General features: G+C 40.6%; 2 protein-coding genes across 12 annotated transcripts in view; one reads left to right on the top strand and one right to left on the bottom strand.

Moving 5' to 3' along the window:
- The window catches only part of LRRFIP2 (LRR binding FLII interacting protein 2), a 58539-nt gene extending 48855 nt beyond the window's left edge, over positions 1–9684 (bottom strand). For 2 of the 11 annotated variants that reach the window (XM_040591106.1, XM_040591108.1), the window contains exon 1: positions 9159–9680. The gene's annotated coding sequence lies outside the window, so the exon portion shown is untranslated. Of the gene's footprint in view, positions 1–9158 lie in introns of all 11 variants that reach the window. The other 9 variants (XM_040591109.1, XM_040591111.1, XM_040591113.1 and 6 more) reach the window with 7 other exon arrangements.
- On the top strand, positions 6488–21082 carry LOC121088098 (collagen alpha-1(III) chain-like). The gene is made up of 3 exons (XM_040593801.1): positions 6488–6577; positions 8618–10095; positions 19516–21082. The coding sequence occupies exons 1-3, from the start codon at positions 6488–6490 to the stop codon at positions 19532–19534; spliced, it is 1587 nt and encodes a 528-aa protein (XP_040449735.1). The 3' UTR covers positions 19535–21082.

Raw genomic sequence — 21082 nt, 5'->3', positions numbered from 1 at the left:
CTAATCCTCTCCTTCCCTTGCAAGCAAAAAGTCTTTTATTCTGCTTCAAATTCTGCAGGTATTTTAATATTCTGTATGTGCTTAGACAAGAGAAATAGAATATTTATTGGTGAGAGAAAAGACAAAGCCTTGAAACTAGATGTCCCCCTTCCTATAAAAACCTGCATAGGACAGATAAAACAATTATGCAATAATCTTACTCATTTCCAGTTGCTATTCTGAGACCAAAACTAAACGTACTCTATAGCACAGGTACACAACAACTCGATTGTATAAAAAACTTGAAGGACAGCAAAGCATTTGCAGATGAGTCAGAGGAATAAACCCTCAGTGTCTGAAGGGGCCAGAGAAGATGCAGTTCTACCAGACAGTAATGAACTTGCTCCTGATGGGGAAGAGCAGACATAAGTACCTTCCTGGATTCCATCCATGCCTCCACAGGCTGCTCATTCATTTTTGCAGCACAGTGGATGAAACACAGGCATTTGGACCAACACACAGGACTCACCTGCCAGGAAGTGTTTTTACCATCTGCCTGTGGCTCATGGTTCAATTTATTTGTTACTCCCCCACAACATGATTTTTTTGTGGTGTTTGTTTTGGCTTTAATTCTGGTGTTAGGTAGCAGCACACTTTCAGGAAGAAATACAAGACTGCAGCCTCACTTTATCAGAGGTTGGGATGGGTCTTGGAAGCAGGACAGCAGAGCTTAAACTCAGGTTGAAGCGAGACTCTGAGATAAAGTCTGGGACAAGTACTGCCACTGTTAATCCATTCAGTACGAGTCTGTCTTTTTAGTCTTAAAAAAAAAAGCAAGTCAACTTATGTTTTGTACTCAGATTAATTTAGATATACATATGCAGAAGAAACTTTGGAAATCTGTGACAAAAAAAGCTCAGAGCTCAGGTTGCTGCCCACATTTGGAAGAAACGCCTCCAAAAATCTGCATCTTTTCCCAGTAATTTTTATTGGCTGACTTCAAATAAGAAAAGCAGATAGGGCCCAAAGTAGAAGCTGCATCAACACAAAATAACACTGCCCTACTACAGAAGGTTTTCACAAGGTTATATATTATAAAAACAAATAAGATCAAGAAATCATGCTATTACAATAGATAGTTCATGTAAGCAAAAGGACTCAGGCCTATCTACTAAAAAACGCCACTAAGCATAAAATGGAAAATGCTTTTAATTTGAATGTTAAGGTTTTTATTTCCTAACTAAATTTTTACCACAAATATAAACTGCACAATAACTGCACACACTGTAAACTTGCACTGCATTTGTGGGCATTCTTTAAAACAACACACAACTTCTAACAGACAACTAACTTTGGTTTGATAATTCAGCGAGATTCTCTTTGCTGACAGACTGCTTCGGGGAAACGGAATTTAACAGGTTATACTATTTTTAGTATAGCTATATTCAGACTGACAGTAAGTGCTAATGTATATACATAAAGTAGTGAATTTATAAAAATCAGATGCTGATGCTTTAAATGAGCAAAAAGCACTTCATCTTAGTCTCACTGTAGTACTACAAGACAGACATTGAGATGCTGGAGTGTGTCTAAAGAAGGGCGAAGCTAGTAAAGGGTCTAAAGTCTTATGAGGTCTAAGGTCTTACAAGGAACAGCTGAGGGAACTGGGGTTCAGCCTGGAGAAGAAGCTCAGGGGAGACCTTACTGAGGTTATAGCAAGGCAGGCCAAGCAGCAATAGGACAAGAGGAAACGGCCTAAAGATGCGCCAGGGGATGTTCAGGTTGGCTATTAGGAAAAATTTCTTCACCAAAAGGGTTATCAAGCATCAGAAGAGGCTGCCCAGGGAAGCAGTTGAGTGACCATCCCTGGAGGTATTCAAAAGACACATAGATGTGGCACTTCGGGACACAGTTTAGTGGTGGACTTGGCAGTGCTTGGCTAACAGTTGGACCCTTAAGATCTTAAAGGTCTTTTCCAGCCTAAACTATTCTATAATGGTGCCAAATTCACTGTGGAGGAAGGCAGCTGTGGCACCCCTGCCAGCCATCTGCCACACTTCTCACATAGGATGAGCACAGAACTCCTGACTGAGCCCAAACCCAAAAAAGGTATCAGGGACAGATTCCCTATGAGTTATACCAAGATGTTGCCTTTGCCTACAAGGAAGAGATAGGAAAGCTAAAGCTCAGCTGAAATCAAAACTAGCGAAGGCTGGTAAGGACAAAGAGAAAGGCTACCACAAGAACTTTGGGAACAAGAGAAAGACTAAGAAAACTGTAGGGCCATTGCTTAGTGACGCAGGGGACACAGTGGGGTGTGCTTGCAAGGACCCTCCCTTGGCAGAATAGTCTGGATAATAACAAATGCAAAGACAATTTTTGTGAGTGTGAATCAAACACGCAAAATTGTCTAACAGGATATTTGCCCCAAACCAGTCATGGTGAAGAGCAAGACTACATCAGTTAGATTAAACAGTAACTAGGCAATTAGAAAGAAGTGTTTGAAATTAAGGGCTCCTCATGAAAAGGAGTATAAAAAATAAGAAAGTCTGTAGCAGTGGGAGAGACCTTGGAGAGGAAACTGCATCAGTCAAAACCCCATTTGCCACTGCTGTAAGTCATCCCACTAAGTGCATCACAGTATCTGTCCAGACCAGAGAGCACAGCATCCCTTCTGGAAGATGCAAGGTCCTGCATTCCAGCTAGCAGGCGGTCAGTACAGGGCCCAGCAAGGGAGGAGAACCCACACCTGAAGTACATCAATGCGAGCTTGTGAGCTACACTCTCACGGGAGTGTGCAATAAAGCATTGCAGGGAACAGCACAGGTACACGCAAATCTAGAGCACCCACATCTCCAACAGGAACCATGCAAATAGGGAACCCTGGAGTTGAAGAACTGAGAGTGTAGTTAAACATTGGCCTGGCAAGGCTGTGAAATGTCCAACCCTGAAGATACTAATTTGCCCTAATTGACCACACATTGGGCAGGGGTGACCTCCAGAGACTCCTTCCAAAATAAAAGGTTACATGGTTCTATAGTTACTATTGCTTCCAGCTTTGAAACTAAGCCTCAATATAAACTTTCTTTAATAAGATGTTTTAATAGTCCTTCAAGAGTCTTGTCACAATTTCTTCTGTTTCATGTAACTTTTAATTGAGCTGATGCATGTCAGAGTATTTAATATTTTACTATACAGCTCAGCACTAAAGAGATCTAGTCCCACTGCTAATAGACTGATTAGTCTAATACTAAAGGTATCATGATGTTATTTCTCAGAAAAATATAAGGTGCCAAATATTTCAAATGCATGCAGAAATATTTCTTAGGTGCTTCACTCTCATAACATGCTAATTATGGATAAAAATTGCTGCATGTTATAAGGAATACATACAGCAACATCAGAATTCTCACAGAAATTAACTACAGGACCCCAAAACAAAAAACCACCACACAAAGAACAGTGTTACACTGGCCTTCCTAAACTGTAAGAGATAATATAAGGAAAGTACATTACTATCTGCTACATTTACAGTTCAGAATTCCTAAATCACATCTATTACTTGTTCATCAATTACTGCAGGCAGAGTTACACATTGCATTACACAACTGATGAAGTGACATCCTGTCGTATTTCATTCCAAAAATCTGCAGTGTCTGAAATCCCTAGACAAACCAGAAGGCCTGTGGGGAAATCTCTCAAGTTCCCTCTTATTTGTCAGCACCTCAGACATACAGAAATTTTACCTTTCCCAAGTCTTTGCTGTCTGCTCTTTAACTTCTGCCTAAAAATGTTCTCTTTGTATCTTTATCACTTCGGGGGGGTGGTGGGGGTGGGAGTGGGGGGGTTAGAAGTGTGACCTGTCTTACATAAAACAGAAGCTACACTACAGTTTCAGGCCCTATCACTCACCACCTTCAATGGCACCACCTGTTCTGATGCCTGGGTCTACGCCAGTGTGTTTGGCATCACATACATGCAAGGCATTCAGACGCTACAGTGTGAACAGGCTATAAATAGACTTAAACTCTCCTTTTCTCTTTCAAGTAAGACCACAAGATAATTAAAATTCACCTGTGTAGAAACTATCTCTGTATATTTGATCCAACAACAGAAAAAAAGCAGCTCTGTTCTAGAACTACGGGCTGTTAGAACCAGCTTCGGTTTCCTAATTAATACTGGAATATAAACCAGCAGCCTTGCATTTCAAGTCCAAAACCACAAACATAGAAGTTTGTATCTTTAAAGCAGTAAATTATTTTAATTCTGAGAAGGAGTTGCACCTTTTCTCCATAATATCCAGGCAAAGTTTCTTGCTGTTGCAGCTGTCCACTTGCAAAATTAGTGGTTTTACCTATTATAGACCTTTAAACACCTGAATCAAATGGACCATAAAAGAGGTTCTACAGAATACTGCAGTAGCACTAAACTGCCCCTGTTGCTGGAAATTGTTATCTTTGGCATGTAATAAGACAGATAAACACTACTGGGAAGTTGTTCATCATAAAATATTATTTGAATGTCATTTCACAGTATTAAAGTACATAAATGTCTAGGTTTGCTACAGAATTTTATCTGACATAGCCCTAAGCATTTTCTCAGTGTAACCCAAAGATATTACAGAATAAGTAGTAATAGTCTGTGTGATCAATTTCAGTTATAAGTTGATTCAATTTAAAACTAGTGCTTAAATTCTTTTATTTCAAAAGAACGAAAAGGCAATGAAGCCAGTGAGAGAGGAGAACTTAACAGACAGGAAGGCCAGAATTTCTTGAAAAAGAACAGTCTAAAAAAACCTAAAAGAAAGAATCTGAATGGAGGTTACCTGGACAAATAATGTTAGAAACATTAATAGATAAGGAGGATGAAATGTAGGAAACAGAATAAAAAAGCCCAGCATTCCTCACCAGCAAACCAATCACAGGTTACTGATAAAGCACAAACAGTGATAGCACTTTGATTTTTGATAGTTCCACAAATACTGAAAAATACACTTGTGAAAAATACTAAAAAAAGGAAAAGCTTTTCCAAATACCTAACTAAAAAAAAAGATCTAAGAAGCAGGAGTGCTATGTAATGATGACAGAGTTTAAATTAAAGAATCTAAATATACTTCACAACTTAACTGAACACTTGCTCTTTACTTCAACAAACGAATGCTGCAGATGAGCAAAGGTATGGAAGCTACCATGCCCACAATTAAAGTGAAGTTCTAAAAGCTGATGTGCTCAGAACAAACAGTGGGAAACCCAACCCAGCAATTTTAGAGAACTGTCTCATGAAACTGCAGCTCTAGCAACACAAAGCTACAAACAAGCCTAAGGTAATATTACTGCAAAACAGCAGAAGTAGCATTCAAATTTAAGAAGGAGCAGAAAGAATCACATTGGAAATCACGTTATTTGCTTAACCTTTGGTGCTTTGTCAAAGCAAACTCTAAAAGGAGACACAGAAATAAATGGACATAGCATAAAGGTACACGACTTCACGCAAATTAAAATTATGCAAGACTAACATAAGCCTTCTCCAGAAGAACACTCTATATTAGGGTACAGACTTCGGAATTAGTATGTTTGTCTGTGGGCCCAAAAGCAAATGAGAAAGAAAAGGAGCTGCATGAGCACCACGATCCAACAAAGGATTGTGTGGGGAGACAGGAAGGGAAATAAGAGTTTTAATGCAATAGTTTTAAAGACTTATTCAGAATTTTCATTCAGAACAACCTTGTTGAGACAGAATTAACTGAAGCTAGAGCTATTACCAAAAAAAAAAAAAAGCTGCTAATGTAAGTAAAAGAGCCTAACATTAAAGGGAAAAAGCAAAGGCTGAGGAAAGCATATAATTACTGTCTGCCAAAAGATTACAGTGCTTACCACTATGATGGAGGCCAAGTTATTCCAGTTCACGTACAGTGTTTCCATTTTAAATAATCTGTGATCTCTAATCATGGCCCACTTGAGAAACCCTTGGCACAAAGTTTGTGCTCTCAGCAGACAAGATCACGTTAGCTTCTCCAGGAAAGAAATTTACTCTTTGGATAGTTGACAGTTAATCCAGTACAAGCTGACAACTGCACAATCTACTGCTTCAATGTGGTGTATTAGCAGTTTATTTGCCATTTTAAAATCTGAGAATTGTCATAGAATGACAGCTACTTAGAGGGGGTTGAAATCCCTCAGTTTGTGGGTGTTAGGAAGCTATAGGTGAACAGAAAATCACAAGCTGAGACAACCAAAAGCCCTAATGCAGTCGCAAAACTGTTGCCTGCCAGAGCCATGACTTAAAACAATGCAAGACCGTAACTGTACCAATGTATCCTACACTCCCGTAGAACTACCAGCTATCTTTGGTGACCTTCCTCTGTCTTTGCAAATCACCAAAATTCCAAGACAGTATCATGCAGTGATGCACCTTCAAGCAGTGCTACTTATTTTATGAAGCACAAGATCTCTGCCAGTCAGTTGCTAACAGCTGCGCTTTGAGATAGCATTACTCCACAAATTAAAACATGACATGCAGGATATTGTCATCAGTGACAAGAAGCATCTGCAAAGCTCTTATAATAGTCCCTTCACCAGAGGAACTCCGAGGGCATGATGTAAAGCATACGCAGGTTTCAGAGAATCAATGTAACAGTTGGACTTCTCTAGAATCAGTGCTACCATAAATGCTGACGATCCAGAAACAAACTAAGAAACTAAACATGATTTTAAAATATGAGGAAATGACAGTACTATAATGAGCACTGTGAAAAATGACAGGAATGCATAATAAAAAGAAAAGTCACAAGAATCTTCCATAAGTCTTTATTCTAAAATGGAACCACCATCATTTTTACACTGTCAGCTTTTCCAAAATAAGTATCCTTTCTGTCATTTTGCAAAAGAATGATTCATTACTCATTAAAAAAATCCAAAAACAACCCCCAAAAACAAACCAAAACACTGCTGTTACATTGAAGCTCCTTTTTTTAATGAAACAAACAGAGCCGCCCATGGTAACAACCCACATTCAGCAACAAGCTGCAACTATTTAAGATATTTTTCCATTACCAATTTAATACACTCCTACACTCTTTTCTACTACTGCTACAGTTACAGTACAACTAAGAAAAGCTACTGAAGCAAGCAGGACAAATCCTCCTGGGTACCCCCTTAGAGCTTTCTCCACCTGCGATCAGCTGAGATCACTCCTGCCGACTAGTCCTCTGCTGTGGTAGCAGGCTGGTAGGCTTAGAAACACTTGTTCCCACCTGGCCCTTTGGGAGGTGCCTCTTCACCTCTTCCTTTGGAGCAGTTCTAACTCTGTATGCCCAATACAAAAAAATATTCACTTTAACATCTTCACAAGCAGACAGCACTATCTACATAAACTGTTTTCAAAGATATGCAAGGGATAAATACAATCTGTCCATTAAATACACAGACATGTTACCTAGTTTCCAGAAGTTTAAGCTAATAAATTTGGATTACTTTCTCAGAAAACATCTCTAATTCTTTTTTTTTAATGTTAAAAGACTGTACTGATCCGTAACTATCACATGCACCTCCACATCAGAATCTTAAAAACAGAAACAACAACATAGTATCAAATATGTTAGTGGTTTCTAATCCTCTGCTGGCATTACATACCAGAGATAATCAATTATATGATACCAATCTATGTTTTTGAGTACATGTACATGACAATTTGTGCGCTATGTGAAAGTCTAGACTTTAACATGTTCTACAGATCCCCACTGACTTGGAATCCAATATAAACAGAACTTCCTAAAAGTTCACATCTGTTAACATCTCAAAAGATGGCATAGTACTGTGAGAGCCACTGAAAAAAAATTACCTCCTTTGGAGCCAGTTCACATGAAGTACTGATGATCAGAGCAACAAGCTTACACCTGACACATTTCACACAACTGTCTTCTATTCACACGTTCTCAACTACAGCCAAGAATTCAGTTCACGTAAGACTGAATTCACACTCTTAAGGTAAACATCTCCAAACCCCAGTAACACAACACAATGGAAAAAGCATGTCACGTACATCAAACTATTTCACACTGCTAAAGCGACTTTCATCTGTTCTTACATCATCACTAAGCAATTACATTAACCAAGAATGCAGATGAATAACAGATGATAACTGTTTCTGGGCCCCAATACCTTTAATTACATCACTCTACAGTTAAGACACAATGAACATCTAAAGAACTCACCAGACAAGTGTTGATTTAATCTTGCGGGAAATTTGTAACAAAAAATGCCACATATCTCCGAAGATGTTCATTGGTACTTTAAAGGGATAAAACTGATCCTAGACTTTCCTCATGTCAAGCCAAAAATGTGTGTGTCTCTAAATTGAGGGAGTCACTGAGTAGGTCGTACAAATTCAATGTAGTACCTCTTCATCTACAACGTGTTGCTGTTATCAGTGAGACACATAAGACTGGCCTTCAAAGTACAACGCTAGGATTCACACTGGAAATCACTTGGAACACACAGAAACCACAGCCCAGAGCTGTTTACCGACTCCTTCCAAAATCACGAATGTGCCCATCTCTCACCTTTGCAATGACAGCAGCAGGATGTACTAAGATTAAAAAATAAACGTGCTCTGAAATATTGTTTAAAAAAAAAAAAAGCCCGACTATGCATCAGAAAGCCTGGCTGCACCCTACCATAGCTCTCCACCGAGCGGGCACGCCCTGCTGCTGGGGAACGGCGGAGCTGCGGTAACGTGCTTCGAGGAAGTGCGAGAGCACCAGGCACTGCGACACACAGCCGTGATCCCGGGACACCCTCCTTCCCCCCGCCCGCCCGCCCCGCCGTGCCCACCCGGCGCGGAGAGCGCCCGGCGCAGGCTGCGGACCGGCGGCGAGCAGGGCCCGGGCCCGGCGGGTGGCTCCCGCCAGCCGGAAGGGCTCGGCCACTGCCGGCTTCCCCTCGCCCGCCCGCCCGCCCGCAGCGGGGCTGACAGCGGCCACCGAGGGAAGGCCCGCACGCCGCCGGCGTTACCGTTTCCCTTTCTGCTCACCTACCTGACGCGGCAGTCCCGGCTGAAGCGCCGGGCCCTCCCCGCCTCCCTAAACCCGAAGAACCGGGTTCCCACCCCGCCTCCCCGCCCCGTCCGGGTTTGCATGTGTACGGCACCCTCCCCCCCGCCCGGGCCCCAGGGAGCCTCACCTGCGGGCCAGCCCGCCGCGGCCCCAGAACGCCTCAGCGGGGGTGGCTCACTCTCCCTTCCACCCCGTTCCACGGGTGCTGGGGGCTCGTGGGTCCCGGCGGCGCCGCAGGCTCCTTCCTTCCCTCGCTCCCCACGCCCAGAGTCCAAGGAACAGCGGCAGAAGCCGCCCCAGGGCGAACGCAGTGCCCGCCGGGCAGGAACCGTCCAGGGGCCGCGGCAAGGCGGCTGCTCCTCGCTTCGACCTCTCACGGCCCCCGGCCCGCTCCGAGGGGCCGCTGGAACAGGAGCTTTCGGCAAAGACGAGCCGCACCGCTCCAGGCCGCCCTTCTCTCCCCCCGCCCCACGCTCTTGCCTCCTCCCCTTCAATGCCGGGCGGTTACGGCCACATCGAGAACTCGTAGAGGAAAGAGCGGCTGATTTCAAACCGCCCGCAGGATCCTACGGGAGGAGGAAGAGGCCGGCGCTGAGGGGAGGGTACCCGGCAGCGGCGGCGGGACCGGCGCGGGACCGAGCCCGGTACTGCCGCCCGCCCCTGCCCCTCACGGCGGCCGGCGAAGGAACCGCGCAGGCGCCGGCGGCCGCCCAGGGGGAAGGGGCGAGAGGGCGGCGCATGCGTGGGGCGGGTGGCCGCGGCGGCGGGGCCCTACTCTCCGCTCCGCGCCGCTGGCGGGGGGTCCGGCCGGTCGGCCCGGGCGCTCGTGTTCTGAGGCGCCTGCTCAGCCCAGCTCAGGGAAGGGGAGGACCCCGGCCGGTAGCCCTGGCGTTAAGCGTTCTCTCTGCTGGAGGAGAAGCGGCCTCCTCTCCCCGCGTTCCTCTAGCAGGCAACGGAGGGCGGCGGGTCGCGCCTCGCGGTGAGGAGGGCTGCGGCAGCCAGCTCCGCCGCGGCCCCCTCGCTTTACCCCCGGGCAGGCCGGCTGACTGCTGTAGCGGGGAGAGGTAGGTCTGCCGCCTTCGCCTTTTCCTTTTCTTGTCGGCTTTAACTGGGGTTTCTCTGGAGCGGCGTTCTCCAGGGAGTGGCCCAGCCGGGGCCCCGGGAGGCCGCTGCCGCCTCAGCGCGCCCCGCCGGCCCCGGCCCGCAGCGCGGCGGGGGGTGTGGGGGCGCCGGGCAGGGGCTGCGGGCGCAGCTCTGTGCGAGCATCTACACCTGGCAGCGGCCCAAACGCAACCGCACTTCTGCACTATCGAAATTCCAATATTAGCAAGCGTCAGAGTCCCTGTGGATAATGCATTTAAAAAAAAAAAAAGTAATCATGGAACCCTTAAATTTATTCCAGTTTATACGCAAAGAATCAACTGAAGTTCACAGAAGTGCTGGTGGTGCTCTGCTGTGAAAAAGACTTGGGATCAGACCTGGGGGTCATTTGCTTTTCAGCACCTCTGTCAGTAAGTGCAGGGGGTGTGTAAGAACGTGGAGATGATCGGAGGTGTGGAGGAGGTGGCATTTTGCACGTTAGAAAATCACATGGGAATGAAAAAGCACCGTTGAAATGACAAGACTACTGCTGGGACTCAAGAACATTCACCAGAGCCCTTGGCAGAGGTCAAATGTCTTACTAAAATAAGCTCAAGTGGATGTGCATAAAGTAAAGAAAAAAGGACATGCAAGTAAATTAAAACTACTATAGTAGACACAAAACAACTGCCTTGAGTTTCCCTAGTATGTTATAACTTTCTGTCTGAGAAATCCTATACAGCCTCAATCTTTCCTTGGTTGATCATGTATCATAGCATCACCGTGCTTATTTTTAACATCACATTAATTTCTGTAGTAATAGGTGATGATCTCACCACAGGGAGATGGAGTAGAAAGTTTCTCGTGGAACATCTGTAGGAAAGACCAGAAAAAGTACTGGCTTAACAACTGTGGTTTTATTTGAAGTTAGTTCTTACAGAAGGACTTACCTGCTGATTTTCTGGGCTTTATGGAGAGTCTTCATTAAAAACATCTTAGATCATTTTGGTTTGGCTGGGAGAACTTTTTGTTCCTTCTGCAGTGGGGGGGTTGTGTGGAATCTTCTGAAATGTGGGATGTCCCAGGTCTGTGTGGAATGATCCTCTGTTAATATATTTCTATATAAAGGGGAAAAAAGTTTTCAATTGTTTGTACATTTTTTTCTGATGAGGTGTTAGTATCTGCAGACGTTTAGTCTTTTGATATCATAGGCTGCACATTCTTCTTTAATGATGCAGCAAAACGCATGTCTCCTTGAGAGCAGACATGCATTTATTTTTTTTTTGCTTGAAAGGGCAATTGTTTACTTGACTGAGAAGCAGTGCACAGTGTGTGTATACACAGTGCGGTTACTACAGGCAGTGGTACAGGATGTCACAGTAGCAATTCTGAGTTCAGCATCATTAATGAGTAGTTAAACAGTCAAGTTATATACAGTTTCATTATAAACCTTTAATGGGCAGACAGAAAATGAAAGTTACATTTGAACTTTTGCTGTGAAATGGCTACAGTTACAAAATACACAGTTTATGAATTACTGAAGCTACTATAAAGCTTGCTCTGTTAATGATGAGTTTCTCCTAAAAATGAATGAAGGAATGAATAAAGTATCACTGGATCTGCCTTGCAATATATTTTTCTCTTCACTGTTGTCTTTTTATATGGTAGGTTAGTATAGATTCTTCATCGTATGTAATTGAACCTGCTGATTTACACTCTCCCTTTTCTCTGGAAATCACTCTGTAAAACAGTTTGGTTCAGTTGAGGCATTCTGTCGGTGAAATCTTTGTTCTTAGATGGTCACACAAGAAAGTATGTCTAGGATGAATCTAAGTCAGTTGTATAGAACACTTTCAACAATGTCAACTTCCCACAATAGTTTGTATACAGTTTTAAAGTGATTTTGTCGCTGAAACAACTTTGATGAGAGAAAAGTGTGTTTTCCTGTATAACATTTGCTGTTTGTGCAGGTTTGAATATCTTTTTTGTCCTCTTTTCTAGCATTTCTAGTCTTCCCATGAAACTTTTGTTTCATGATTATTATATCTTCTGCTTAACACTGTAATGGTGATGGCACACATGTAGGATTATAGTCTTGATTTAATCCCTGATATCATTCTATGTATTTCCCCTTTTGTCTCCCCCCTATTCTTCACTCTCTTCCTCTTACCACACCACCCCTGTCACTTACGGAAAGAATAACTTCAACTGGTAGATTGGTTTACTGGTGGAGGCCCATTGGTTTAACATTGCATTTTAAGAAGTTCTGACCACCTACATCCACTTACTTCTCTCATTCTCATTTTGTCCCTTTCCTCTAGTTTCCATCTCCTCAGTTTAGATACCATCACTCAACAATTCATTTGGCACATTTGAACATACATTCTTTTCCAGCTGTAGTAGATCCTCTCTTAGAGATTCCCAGTGTTCTTAGTAACTGCTTGTTCCCCCTGTCCCCACAAAAAAGGTGTTCTGCTACTCCCTTGTGACAGGTGGAAAATCAGCTTTGTGTGGCTATACCATAAAGTAAGTGCAAACCCCTTTTGTAAAGCAGGGAGTAACTTTTGCTTGTTTGTTTTGTTTTTCAAAACAGTTGGTGGATGTGCTTACAGGAGGCTTCTGCTCCCCCACCTTTTGTTAAGAGTTTAATTTCTGCTAAAGATACGTTTCTGTCATAATCAAAAGATCTTTAAAATGATTCAGTACTGGTTTTTTGAAGCATTTGTCTTTATTCAGAGTAATGTCAATTTCCAGTTACATTCAAAGCAATAAGCAAAGGGTTGTATTACTTAAATGTAAATGATGGAAAACAATTTAAGACTTTAAAGAGAATATTTGAAATAGTTACAAAGCAGAATGCATGCAGACTGTATGCTGAATGTTATCACAAAATTCATTTAAATCTTCTGTAGAATTCATTGGAGTGCCAGAGGACTACTACCAGGCTTCCTCTGTAAAGTTTTTGCATACATATGACATTTACCAAATAGTGGGAAAAAACAACCGTTCAAAGTTCCTGGCTGTTTGTTGTGGGGATATGCAAATTTCACAGCTGTTCTTGTAGGGATTAATATAGACAGGAAGGTTTCTGCTAGTGGTAGGTAACTGCAGAATCAGTGAGATTCAGTTTTTCCCTTTACCTCATTTACTTCCAATAGTGCAAAAATCTGTAAGGCACAGTAGGGATGATGCATTCTGATGGGGATTAGCACCCACAAATCTTGTTGGTGTTTTCCAGCAGTAGAATTGCCTAAGTTGCTCTGGATCAGATTTGTTGCATCCTCAGCAGGGAAATGGGTTAGACTATCTGTTGAATGGCTGTGGGTATGGCTAACTGAAAAATTTGCATTCTGGTGTTTTCCCAGAAATCTAGATTTCCAAGTAAATGCAATCTTTCGTAGAAAACTTCATTTTTAACACATATTTGTTAATTGGCATAACAATTGAAAACAGTGCTTCCCACTTTCTAAATTTTTATCTTTACTGTTTTGGTCATCATTTTGTTTTGTTTTTTTAAAGTGTTTAAGTACTAGAATATTGTGGTTTATGTTTATAATGTGTTTATAGGAAGATTTTTTTAATTGCTATGGATTAGTAACAACTTTTATAGAGTAAAATTTTAAGCACTAGAGTGTTCTGAACTGTGTCCCAAGGTCAGCTTGATAAATGAGATATAAGGGGAAGATACTGGCATTATTTTGATTGATCGGATTTAGATGTAGATAAATTATGCAATATCTTCACAAGTTTTGTGGACTGAGAGTTTGTGAGAAACCTTTATTTTTTTAAGAAAGTGATGCTATAGTCTGGAAAAATTAATTTTAAAATGAAAGTTTTCCTTCACAATTTGAAGGTTTTTTTATTATACATAGCAGTATATTTAATTTTCCTATAGAGTTTTTCATTATTATTGCATTGTAAAAACAACTAGAGACCCAAGTATTGTCATCCTTACAGACCTGATAGATGCACTTCTAAATTGTCTTTATGTTCTGTTTGATATATATGGAGATACTGATAATTTCCTATGCTAAATATCTTTCTTGAAAACTCAGTCTGAAGTTATGATCTATTCTTTGTGTTATATATCCCGCAAAAGAACTTGTTTAAATGCTAGTTAATTTTACTGATGACACACAAGCCACATAAAGGAAATCACCTCACTCTTACATAGCTGAGTTTGCAAAACTAACAAGCAGGGTCTATATTAAGCTTAAGTCAGTAAACGTGGGTCTTTTAGTATGTACTCACATGTTTTTCTTAGCCAGTTTTCTGATAGTTGTTATATTTTTTATGTAGAAATGCCATTAGAATGTAAAGTTTAAATATGACTTTTCAATACATTTAGATTTTATAACACTAGAATCTAATGGGCGTTTATCAGAACTCTCCTATGCCTGATACCCCCACAACCCAAATTATCTTCACCTACTACAGTGCTCCCACCAGCTTTGCAGAGGTGAACAAATTATTAGTATAACTAAGATATATCTACTATCATTTTTTTGTCTTCTTTAGAAAATATAATAAAAATAAAAATACTCTTTTATTTTTGCTTGCTACCTGAAGGAACCACTCCTTTACAATTCTCTTCAAAATCTCAAGTCCGCAGATTCTCCATGCAACAAAAATAGCTTACACTGAGCCTTCATCTTACTTTCTCCAGCAACAAAGTTGACCCTCTGTCAAATGTATTTATGAACAACCAAATGGAATAACTGCAAGCCAAATAGAGAAAGATAAAGATGCTTCTTTTTGATCGGTATTGAGCCTACATGCTGCATGCTGCTGCTTGCTGCTCCAGTGCATTTCTCCTCCTCTGTTGCTGTATGTCTGACATTAATCTGCATCATTATTTGAAGGGGAAGGTGGACGTTTCCTTCACGCAAGTACTGTTAAATTGGAGAATCAAAAGAACAGTGAAATTTAAATTTTAAATGTCAGGCTCTGAACTGCACTGCACTTTAGAGATTGTCAAATCTGTATATTGGTCACAGAAGCTAGTCCTGGGAATTCAGGAAAATCTGTCTATAAGGTATATGCACTCAAGTTCTAGAGCAAAACCGGCTTTCCCAGGTGGTAATTAGAGCAGGTAGTAGCTCCAATGCTTGAGATTTTAGGACTATCATACTGTACAAATATTTTAAAAAATAATGCTCCTATTCTTGACATTTTAGAGAAATGCAATGCTAATGGAATTCAAACACTAGGAAGCAACAAGGAAGAAGAAAAATGTGAAAAGCTCACAGAAATGTTCATCATAATTAATTTAAATTAAATACAGTTAAAATCGTGTCTTACTTGTCTGTAAAGTCTAACCTGTTGACATTTGTCTCTAGTTTAGTCATTCACTTTATACTGGATTTTAATATAGCATATTCTTCTTCAGTCTTTCTTATGACGATATGTGGATCTTTCATTCAGCTAGGGAGTGAAGCTACTAGAAGACTCCAAATGTCTGGTTAAAACACTTGAACTGGCCAACCTGCAAAGTGGATATATAACTTGAAAGTATTTTAAAAAAATAATTCAATTACATTTATAATATTCCTTTAAATGTACATTACATTTTAGAGCTTGAACATTGGATTACTTAGATTTTGTAGCAAATTTATCTCTATGTGTACTCATGTTGAATTATCTGAGGGTTATGGCAGCTCAGCCTTTGTGACTTGGAGTAAAAAGCAAGTATTTGTCTTTATGTAATCTCCAGTTCTGATCTAGGAAAACTTTACATTGCAGAGTTCTCTATTTGATACATGAACAAGAAAAGATTATTTGCAATTTCTAAGGGGTTTTTTTTTGCCTTTTCAGAGGTTTTTAAGATGATCATGCAAATAATCGTGATTGTTAAGGGATATCCTGTTATACCTATGCATGATATCTGTGCAACTCTGTGAACTTCTTGAATTGCATTAGCAAAAGTCAAACCAATTGAAACAGAACAAAGCTATAGATGATGCATCAGAAAGAATCTGTCCTGCTGTTTCTAGGCTGAGCAAATGTAAAAGCAGTATAAAAGCAAGCAGATGTCATGCCACATGTGTACTGGGCAGTTCTACTTGCAGCATGATTTAATTTTGAAGAGTGACACAATGGTCTTGCTCAGTATTTCTGTAGCATTCAAAAGGAGATCCAGTAACTTTTGTGATGATTCATGCCTGAGGATTTTCTACACTTACTATTTTGAGCAGTTCAGCTCAAAAAGAGAGAGCACACACAAACTGGATTACAATTTCTTGTGCAGACTTGTTTATTAGCATCCACCTAAAGAGACCCAGTTGCTTACTTATGCAACCTCAGCTCAGCTTACACAGGTGTCACCAAGGGCATCACTTTTGAAAACTGGGATTACACAACTGTAATGAGGACACCATTTGGCAGGGAGAACTTTTGTTACAGGAAGTGAGACATGAGCAGGAAATAATGCTGGGTGACTACAGGGGCCAAGGTTAAGTTTGTGGGCCTGGATATTTCGGGAAGGGGACTAACCACCCCACCACTGCCAAAAAAAAACCCAAACAAAAACCCAAGCTTTCTACACGACTACAGAAAGCATATCTGGTGTCAGAATGAAGGCGCAACAAATACGGATATTTTTTTAATACTGTTTTTACAGTAACTTTTCAGAGCAAAGCTGTACTTTGAACCACACCTTAAGCTTTTATGCAACAACCTAGTTTTGTTACTTTGTTATAGACTTCAGATTCTTTAACTACTTAATGATGAAAACATATACTTTTAGGGTTTATTAATGAAAATAAAACATCTCAATCCATTGATTTAAGAATCCTTCAAGTCACCAACAGAGATTGTAACTTCTGTTTATATATATATATATATAAATACACATAAATGCAATATGTATAAACCAGGACATAATGTACTAAAATATTAAACTAGGCTAAATGTAATCTCAAGCAGGTTGCAGTGTCTAATGACAAGCAATTTAAATGACAATTTCATGCTGTTAGGTTACTCCTTCACTGAAGGTGTCGCAGTATTCTCCTAACTCTCCATGTCTGCTTTAATTCAAAACCTTTGAGAAGAAATTTAAATAGTCACCAGACCAGAATAAGGAAGACGTGTGCTGACTTTTCAAGCTTTGCCTGTTTCCCGAGGAAAATACCACAGCTTTCAATTCCTGGTAAGGAAGACAACCACGTTCATTTTTAGAACAACCAGTTTTGCACCTGCGTTTATCTACTTTTGTATGTTACAGAGAGGACATTTGGCTGAGTTGCTTGTAAAAGATGGTACCAGGCTTAACCAGTAGGATAATAACTGCTACCTAAACGTAAAAATGTGGTTGCTACAACTAAAATTTAGTTACTTGAAACTACATAACAGCTGTGTTCCTTATAATTTGTCATCGGTAAGTGTGGAAGTAATGTGTGGACTATAACCTAGAACAGGAAAAAAGTGGCTTCCTATCTGTATGTTTTTACTGTTAAAACATGCACACCTCAATTTATTAAAAAAAAAAAAGCCCCAAGGGGGTGTGAATTTTTCATGCTGGATGAGGAAAAACAGTAGAAACTCTTATTTCAAATTAGCTCTTTGAGGTTTGCACTTGTTCAATATTTATCAGATTTAAAGAAGTAGTATACTTCTTTTCTATATCTACTTCTATATATACTACTATATCCAGAAAGTATACTATGAGATGTTTTATAAAGAGTTACCCCAGAAATTATTGAAATCAAGAAAAAAGTTGTAAGGAAGACACTGAACTGAAATCTAAGTTTTTCTTAGATGCAGTTATTTTACTTACTGGCTCTTTTTTGGGGCAACAATGTATAAGATTAAAGGGCACCACTGAACTAAACTATTTTACATCCGCCAGTGACTGTGCTAGGTTAAGATGAGAAATGTGAGTTTTGTTGGGAGACTTTGTAAAAAATATAGAGGCTTTTAATTTGAAATTCCCCCAATACTGAGAAATAAAAGGTTACAGCCCAACATATGGCCTGGAAAGTAACACCAGTGGCTCACCCAGCTGCTCTGACCCAGGCTGTGACTGGCGCGGTCTACGTCTGTAGGAGGTCAGCAGTTGGTGGGAGGCACTGTGGGCTTCCAGGTGCCCCACAGTGAACGTGAGAGTAAATGCAACCCAGGACTTGGAACTCTTTGGCTGAGCACAGAGGAAAAAAAAACAGGAGTGGAGTTTGCAGGGGTATAGTAAAGGTAGGAAGAGAGAGAAGTAGGTGCAAAAGTATAAGCCTTTATCTCTGATAGCTGATGAAAGCTGCTGCTGTTTGCAGCCTCTCACTGGCCAGGAGTAGGCTTTTGCTGCAGGCTGCTATAATAAAAGCGCTCCGAAGGTCAGGATTGCAACGATGTGAAGGCTGTTAAACTGTGGTACTGAAGACCTGACAGTGGTATTCTTAACACTGGGCAGTACCACTGCTCACATTTCTCAATGCTGTACTGTTATCTCTGCAGTGATGCTGTTTTCTGATCCTTTGTCTCTTCTGTATTTGCACTGTGAGGTCTGATTCTGAGTCCCATGTTTTGAATTCTGTTAATAGTTTATATTTTCAGTATATATACTTTCCCCCTATTTCCAAATATGTCAACAAACAGAAGTATACTTAAGTATTTAAAATACAAGTCAGAAGGTGGTGTTAAAAAGCAAACAATTCTTGGTTTTGACTTAAAATCTAAAACTATTTTTTGTGTTAACTAATGTACATGGTATGTTTCTCATTCCTGAAAGGAAGCATTTCACTTCAGTCAGCAGGCCTTTTAAGTGTTTACATTCTCCTCCCCTGCACGTGCCCACCCCCCTTCCTCCACCCAAATCATCTGTTCTGGAAACACTGGAAGCAAACCTCAGTTTTCTGTGCTTTTGGTATTTGTATCTTTGAATAGCCTTCGCCTTTGAGCAGTCCTTAGTGTTAGACAAAATTAACAAAGCAACAAAATTCCTCCACTACAGCAAAAAAGAAATTAATTACACTAACTGGAAGTAAAATTACTTGTCATTAGTGGAGTTTATTTCACAGGAGTTAAATTTCTTGTCAGCAGTGGTAATCTTCTCAAATAAGCATGAAGGAACTCTCTCCCCCTTCATTATTTCCTTTGCACCCTACAACAAAGCTTTTGACTTGATCCTTTCTGCATTTGTCTTCTTAAGAGTGTGTCTGCATAAATTACACACCTGGATTCATTTGTTTGTAAAGCAGTGCTAAAAAAAGACAAAACTGAATGCAAAAAGTGCAGATCTTTTAATTTAAGTTAAATTTTATTCACTTTTGGACAGAGTGATTTGAAGACTGTTCATGTACCTGTCTCTCTGCACTGGATTGTGTTTGCCGTCTACCACCTATCTGTGTTCTCTTTGCTCTGAGGCTTGTGTTGAACAACCACTGTGTTTACCTGTATTGTGTTTGCTTTTCTAGTTTTGGTTTTGGAGACTAGGTATTCTCCTGAAGCAGCAATTTCTCCTTTGAGCTGCAGAGAAGTACCACCTTGATTCTGAAATATTTCAGGCTGCTGAGTGAGGTAAGAGAAGTCACTTCCAAAAAGTGCTCGGTAGCTTCATGGCAGGTTTGCAGGCTGTAAGGTGACGGCAACAAGAAAATGCTTATAAGTATGCACTTGGTACTCTGGATTACCAACACCACAGAAGCTAAAGCAGTCTCGTTCATGGTGGTTTGTTATTTTGTAATAGTCCACAGTTACCTCCCTGTATTTAACTTCCTGTGTGGCTCCACCTGTAATCTAAATGGACTGTACCAGAAGACCCCAAGACCCACATGGCTTGTGAGCAGTATATTAACCAATGGGACTTTCCAGCATTGCTCGTAGCCATAAGAAATTAAAGATTTGTAACAAAGGTTGGCAAGAACAAAATTTGATCTTACATGCAGTATGTTACTTGCTTAGTATTGTCTCTAATGGACTGGCAAAAGTTCGGACCACTAGGCTATAAAGAATTAAATATCTATTAAAATAGTTCAAATAATAAAATTAGTGAATGCATGAACCTTCATATTGTGCTTAATCAGATTAACTGAAAGCAATTTTTAGTACATGGAGGAAGAGGAGAAATTTGCACTTAAAATATTTCCTGCAGTACTGTTAAGAGTACGCTTTGAACAAAGGATTATATAATAGCATGATGGTGGTTAAAGCATTATGACAGCAAGTGAAGAGTTATCTTGCTTGCAGTATCTGAACAGAGCCAAAAGGAAGTTATGCCTTCCTTCTAAGTATTTGTGTGCATATTTATAGTATAATTCTGAAATTTTGTTTGCAACACTTTTTCTCACCACAATGGGCTTTTTCTCTTCTCTCAGTGTCCTAACTGCAGGATTACCTTGTGGCAGTTTATGTTGAAGAATGAGTTGAACAGAGGTCTGGGGAGCTACATGATGTAGGAATAACATTTTTTGCTATTTTGGATAGTTACAGGGATTAACTGAATAAAGCAGAATAACAGAAGAACAATAAATGACACTTTACACTTGGAAGTGGAAGACTTGATAACATGTCTCTATTCTAGTCATTACTGGTAGGGGATAGAATTACATCTCAGTGTTTCCATGAGTTGTTTGTTGTCTGTATTTTGACCAAAGTATCCACATCAGGCCCACCTGTCTGAGCAGAAGGTCTGGCCTTCATCTCTGGTAAATGGGTCAATGTAGCACTTCTCTGAAAAAGTATTATCACTTGCATGTCATGTAAAAGATTCACAGAGTAAAAATTAGAAATTCTTGTCCTTGTTTTGGCTGAGATAGAATTAATTTCTTGTTAGCAGCTGGTACAGTGCTGTGTTTTGGATTTAGCATAAGAATCATGTTGATAACACACTGTTTTTACTTCTTGCTAAGTAGTGCTCACTCTAAATCAAGAACTGTTTAAGTCTCCCATGCTCTGCCAGTGAGCAGGTGCATGAGAAGCTAGGAGGGAGCACAGCCAGGACAGCTGACCCAACTAGCCAAAGGGATATTCCAAACCACAGAA

The sequence above is a fragment of the Falco naumanni genome, chromosome 4 (genome assembly GCF_017639655.2).
Source record: "Falco naumanni isolate bFalNau1 chromosome 4, bFalNau1.pat, whole genome shotgun sequence".
Lineage (NCBI taxonomy): Eukaryota > Metazoa > Chordata > Aves > Falconiformes > Falconidae > Falco > Falco naumanni.
Note: the sequence above shows the minus strand (reverse complement) of the source record. Positions and strands in the feature narration are given on the sequence as shown.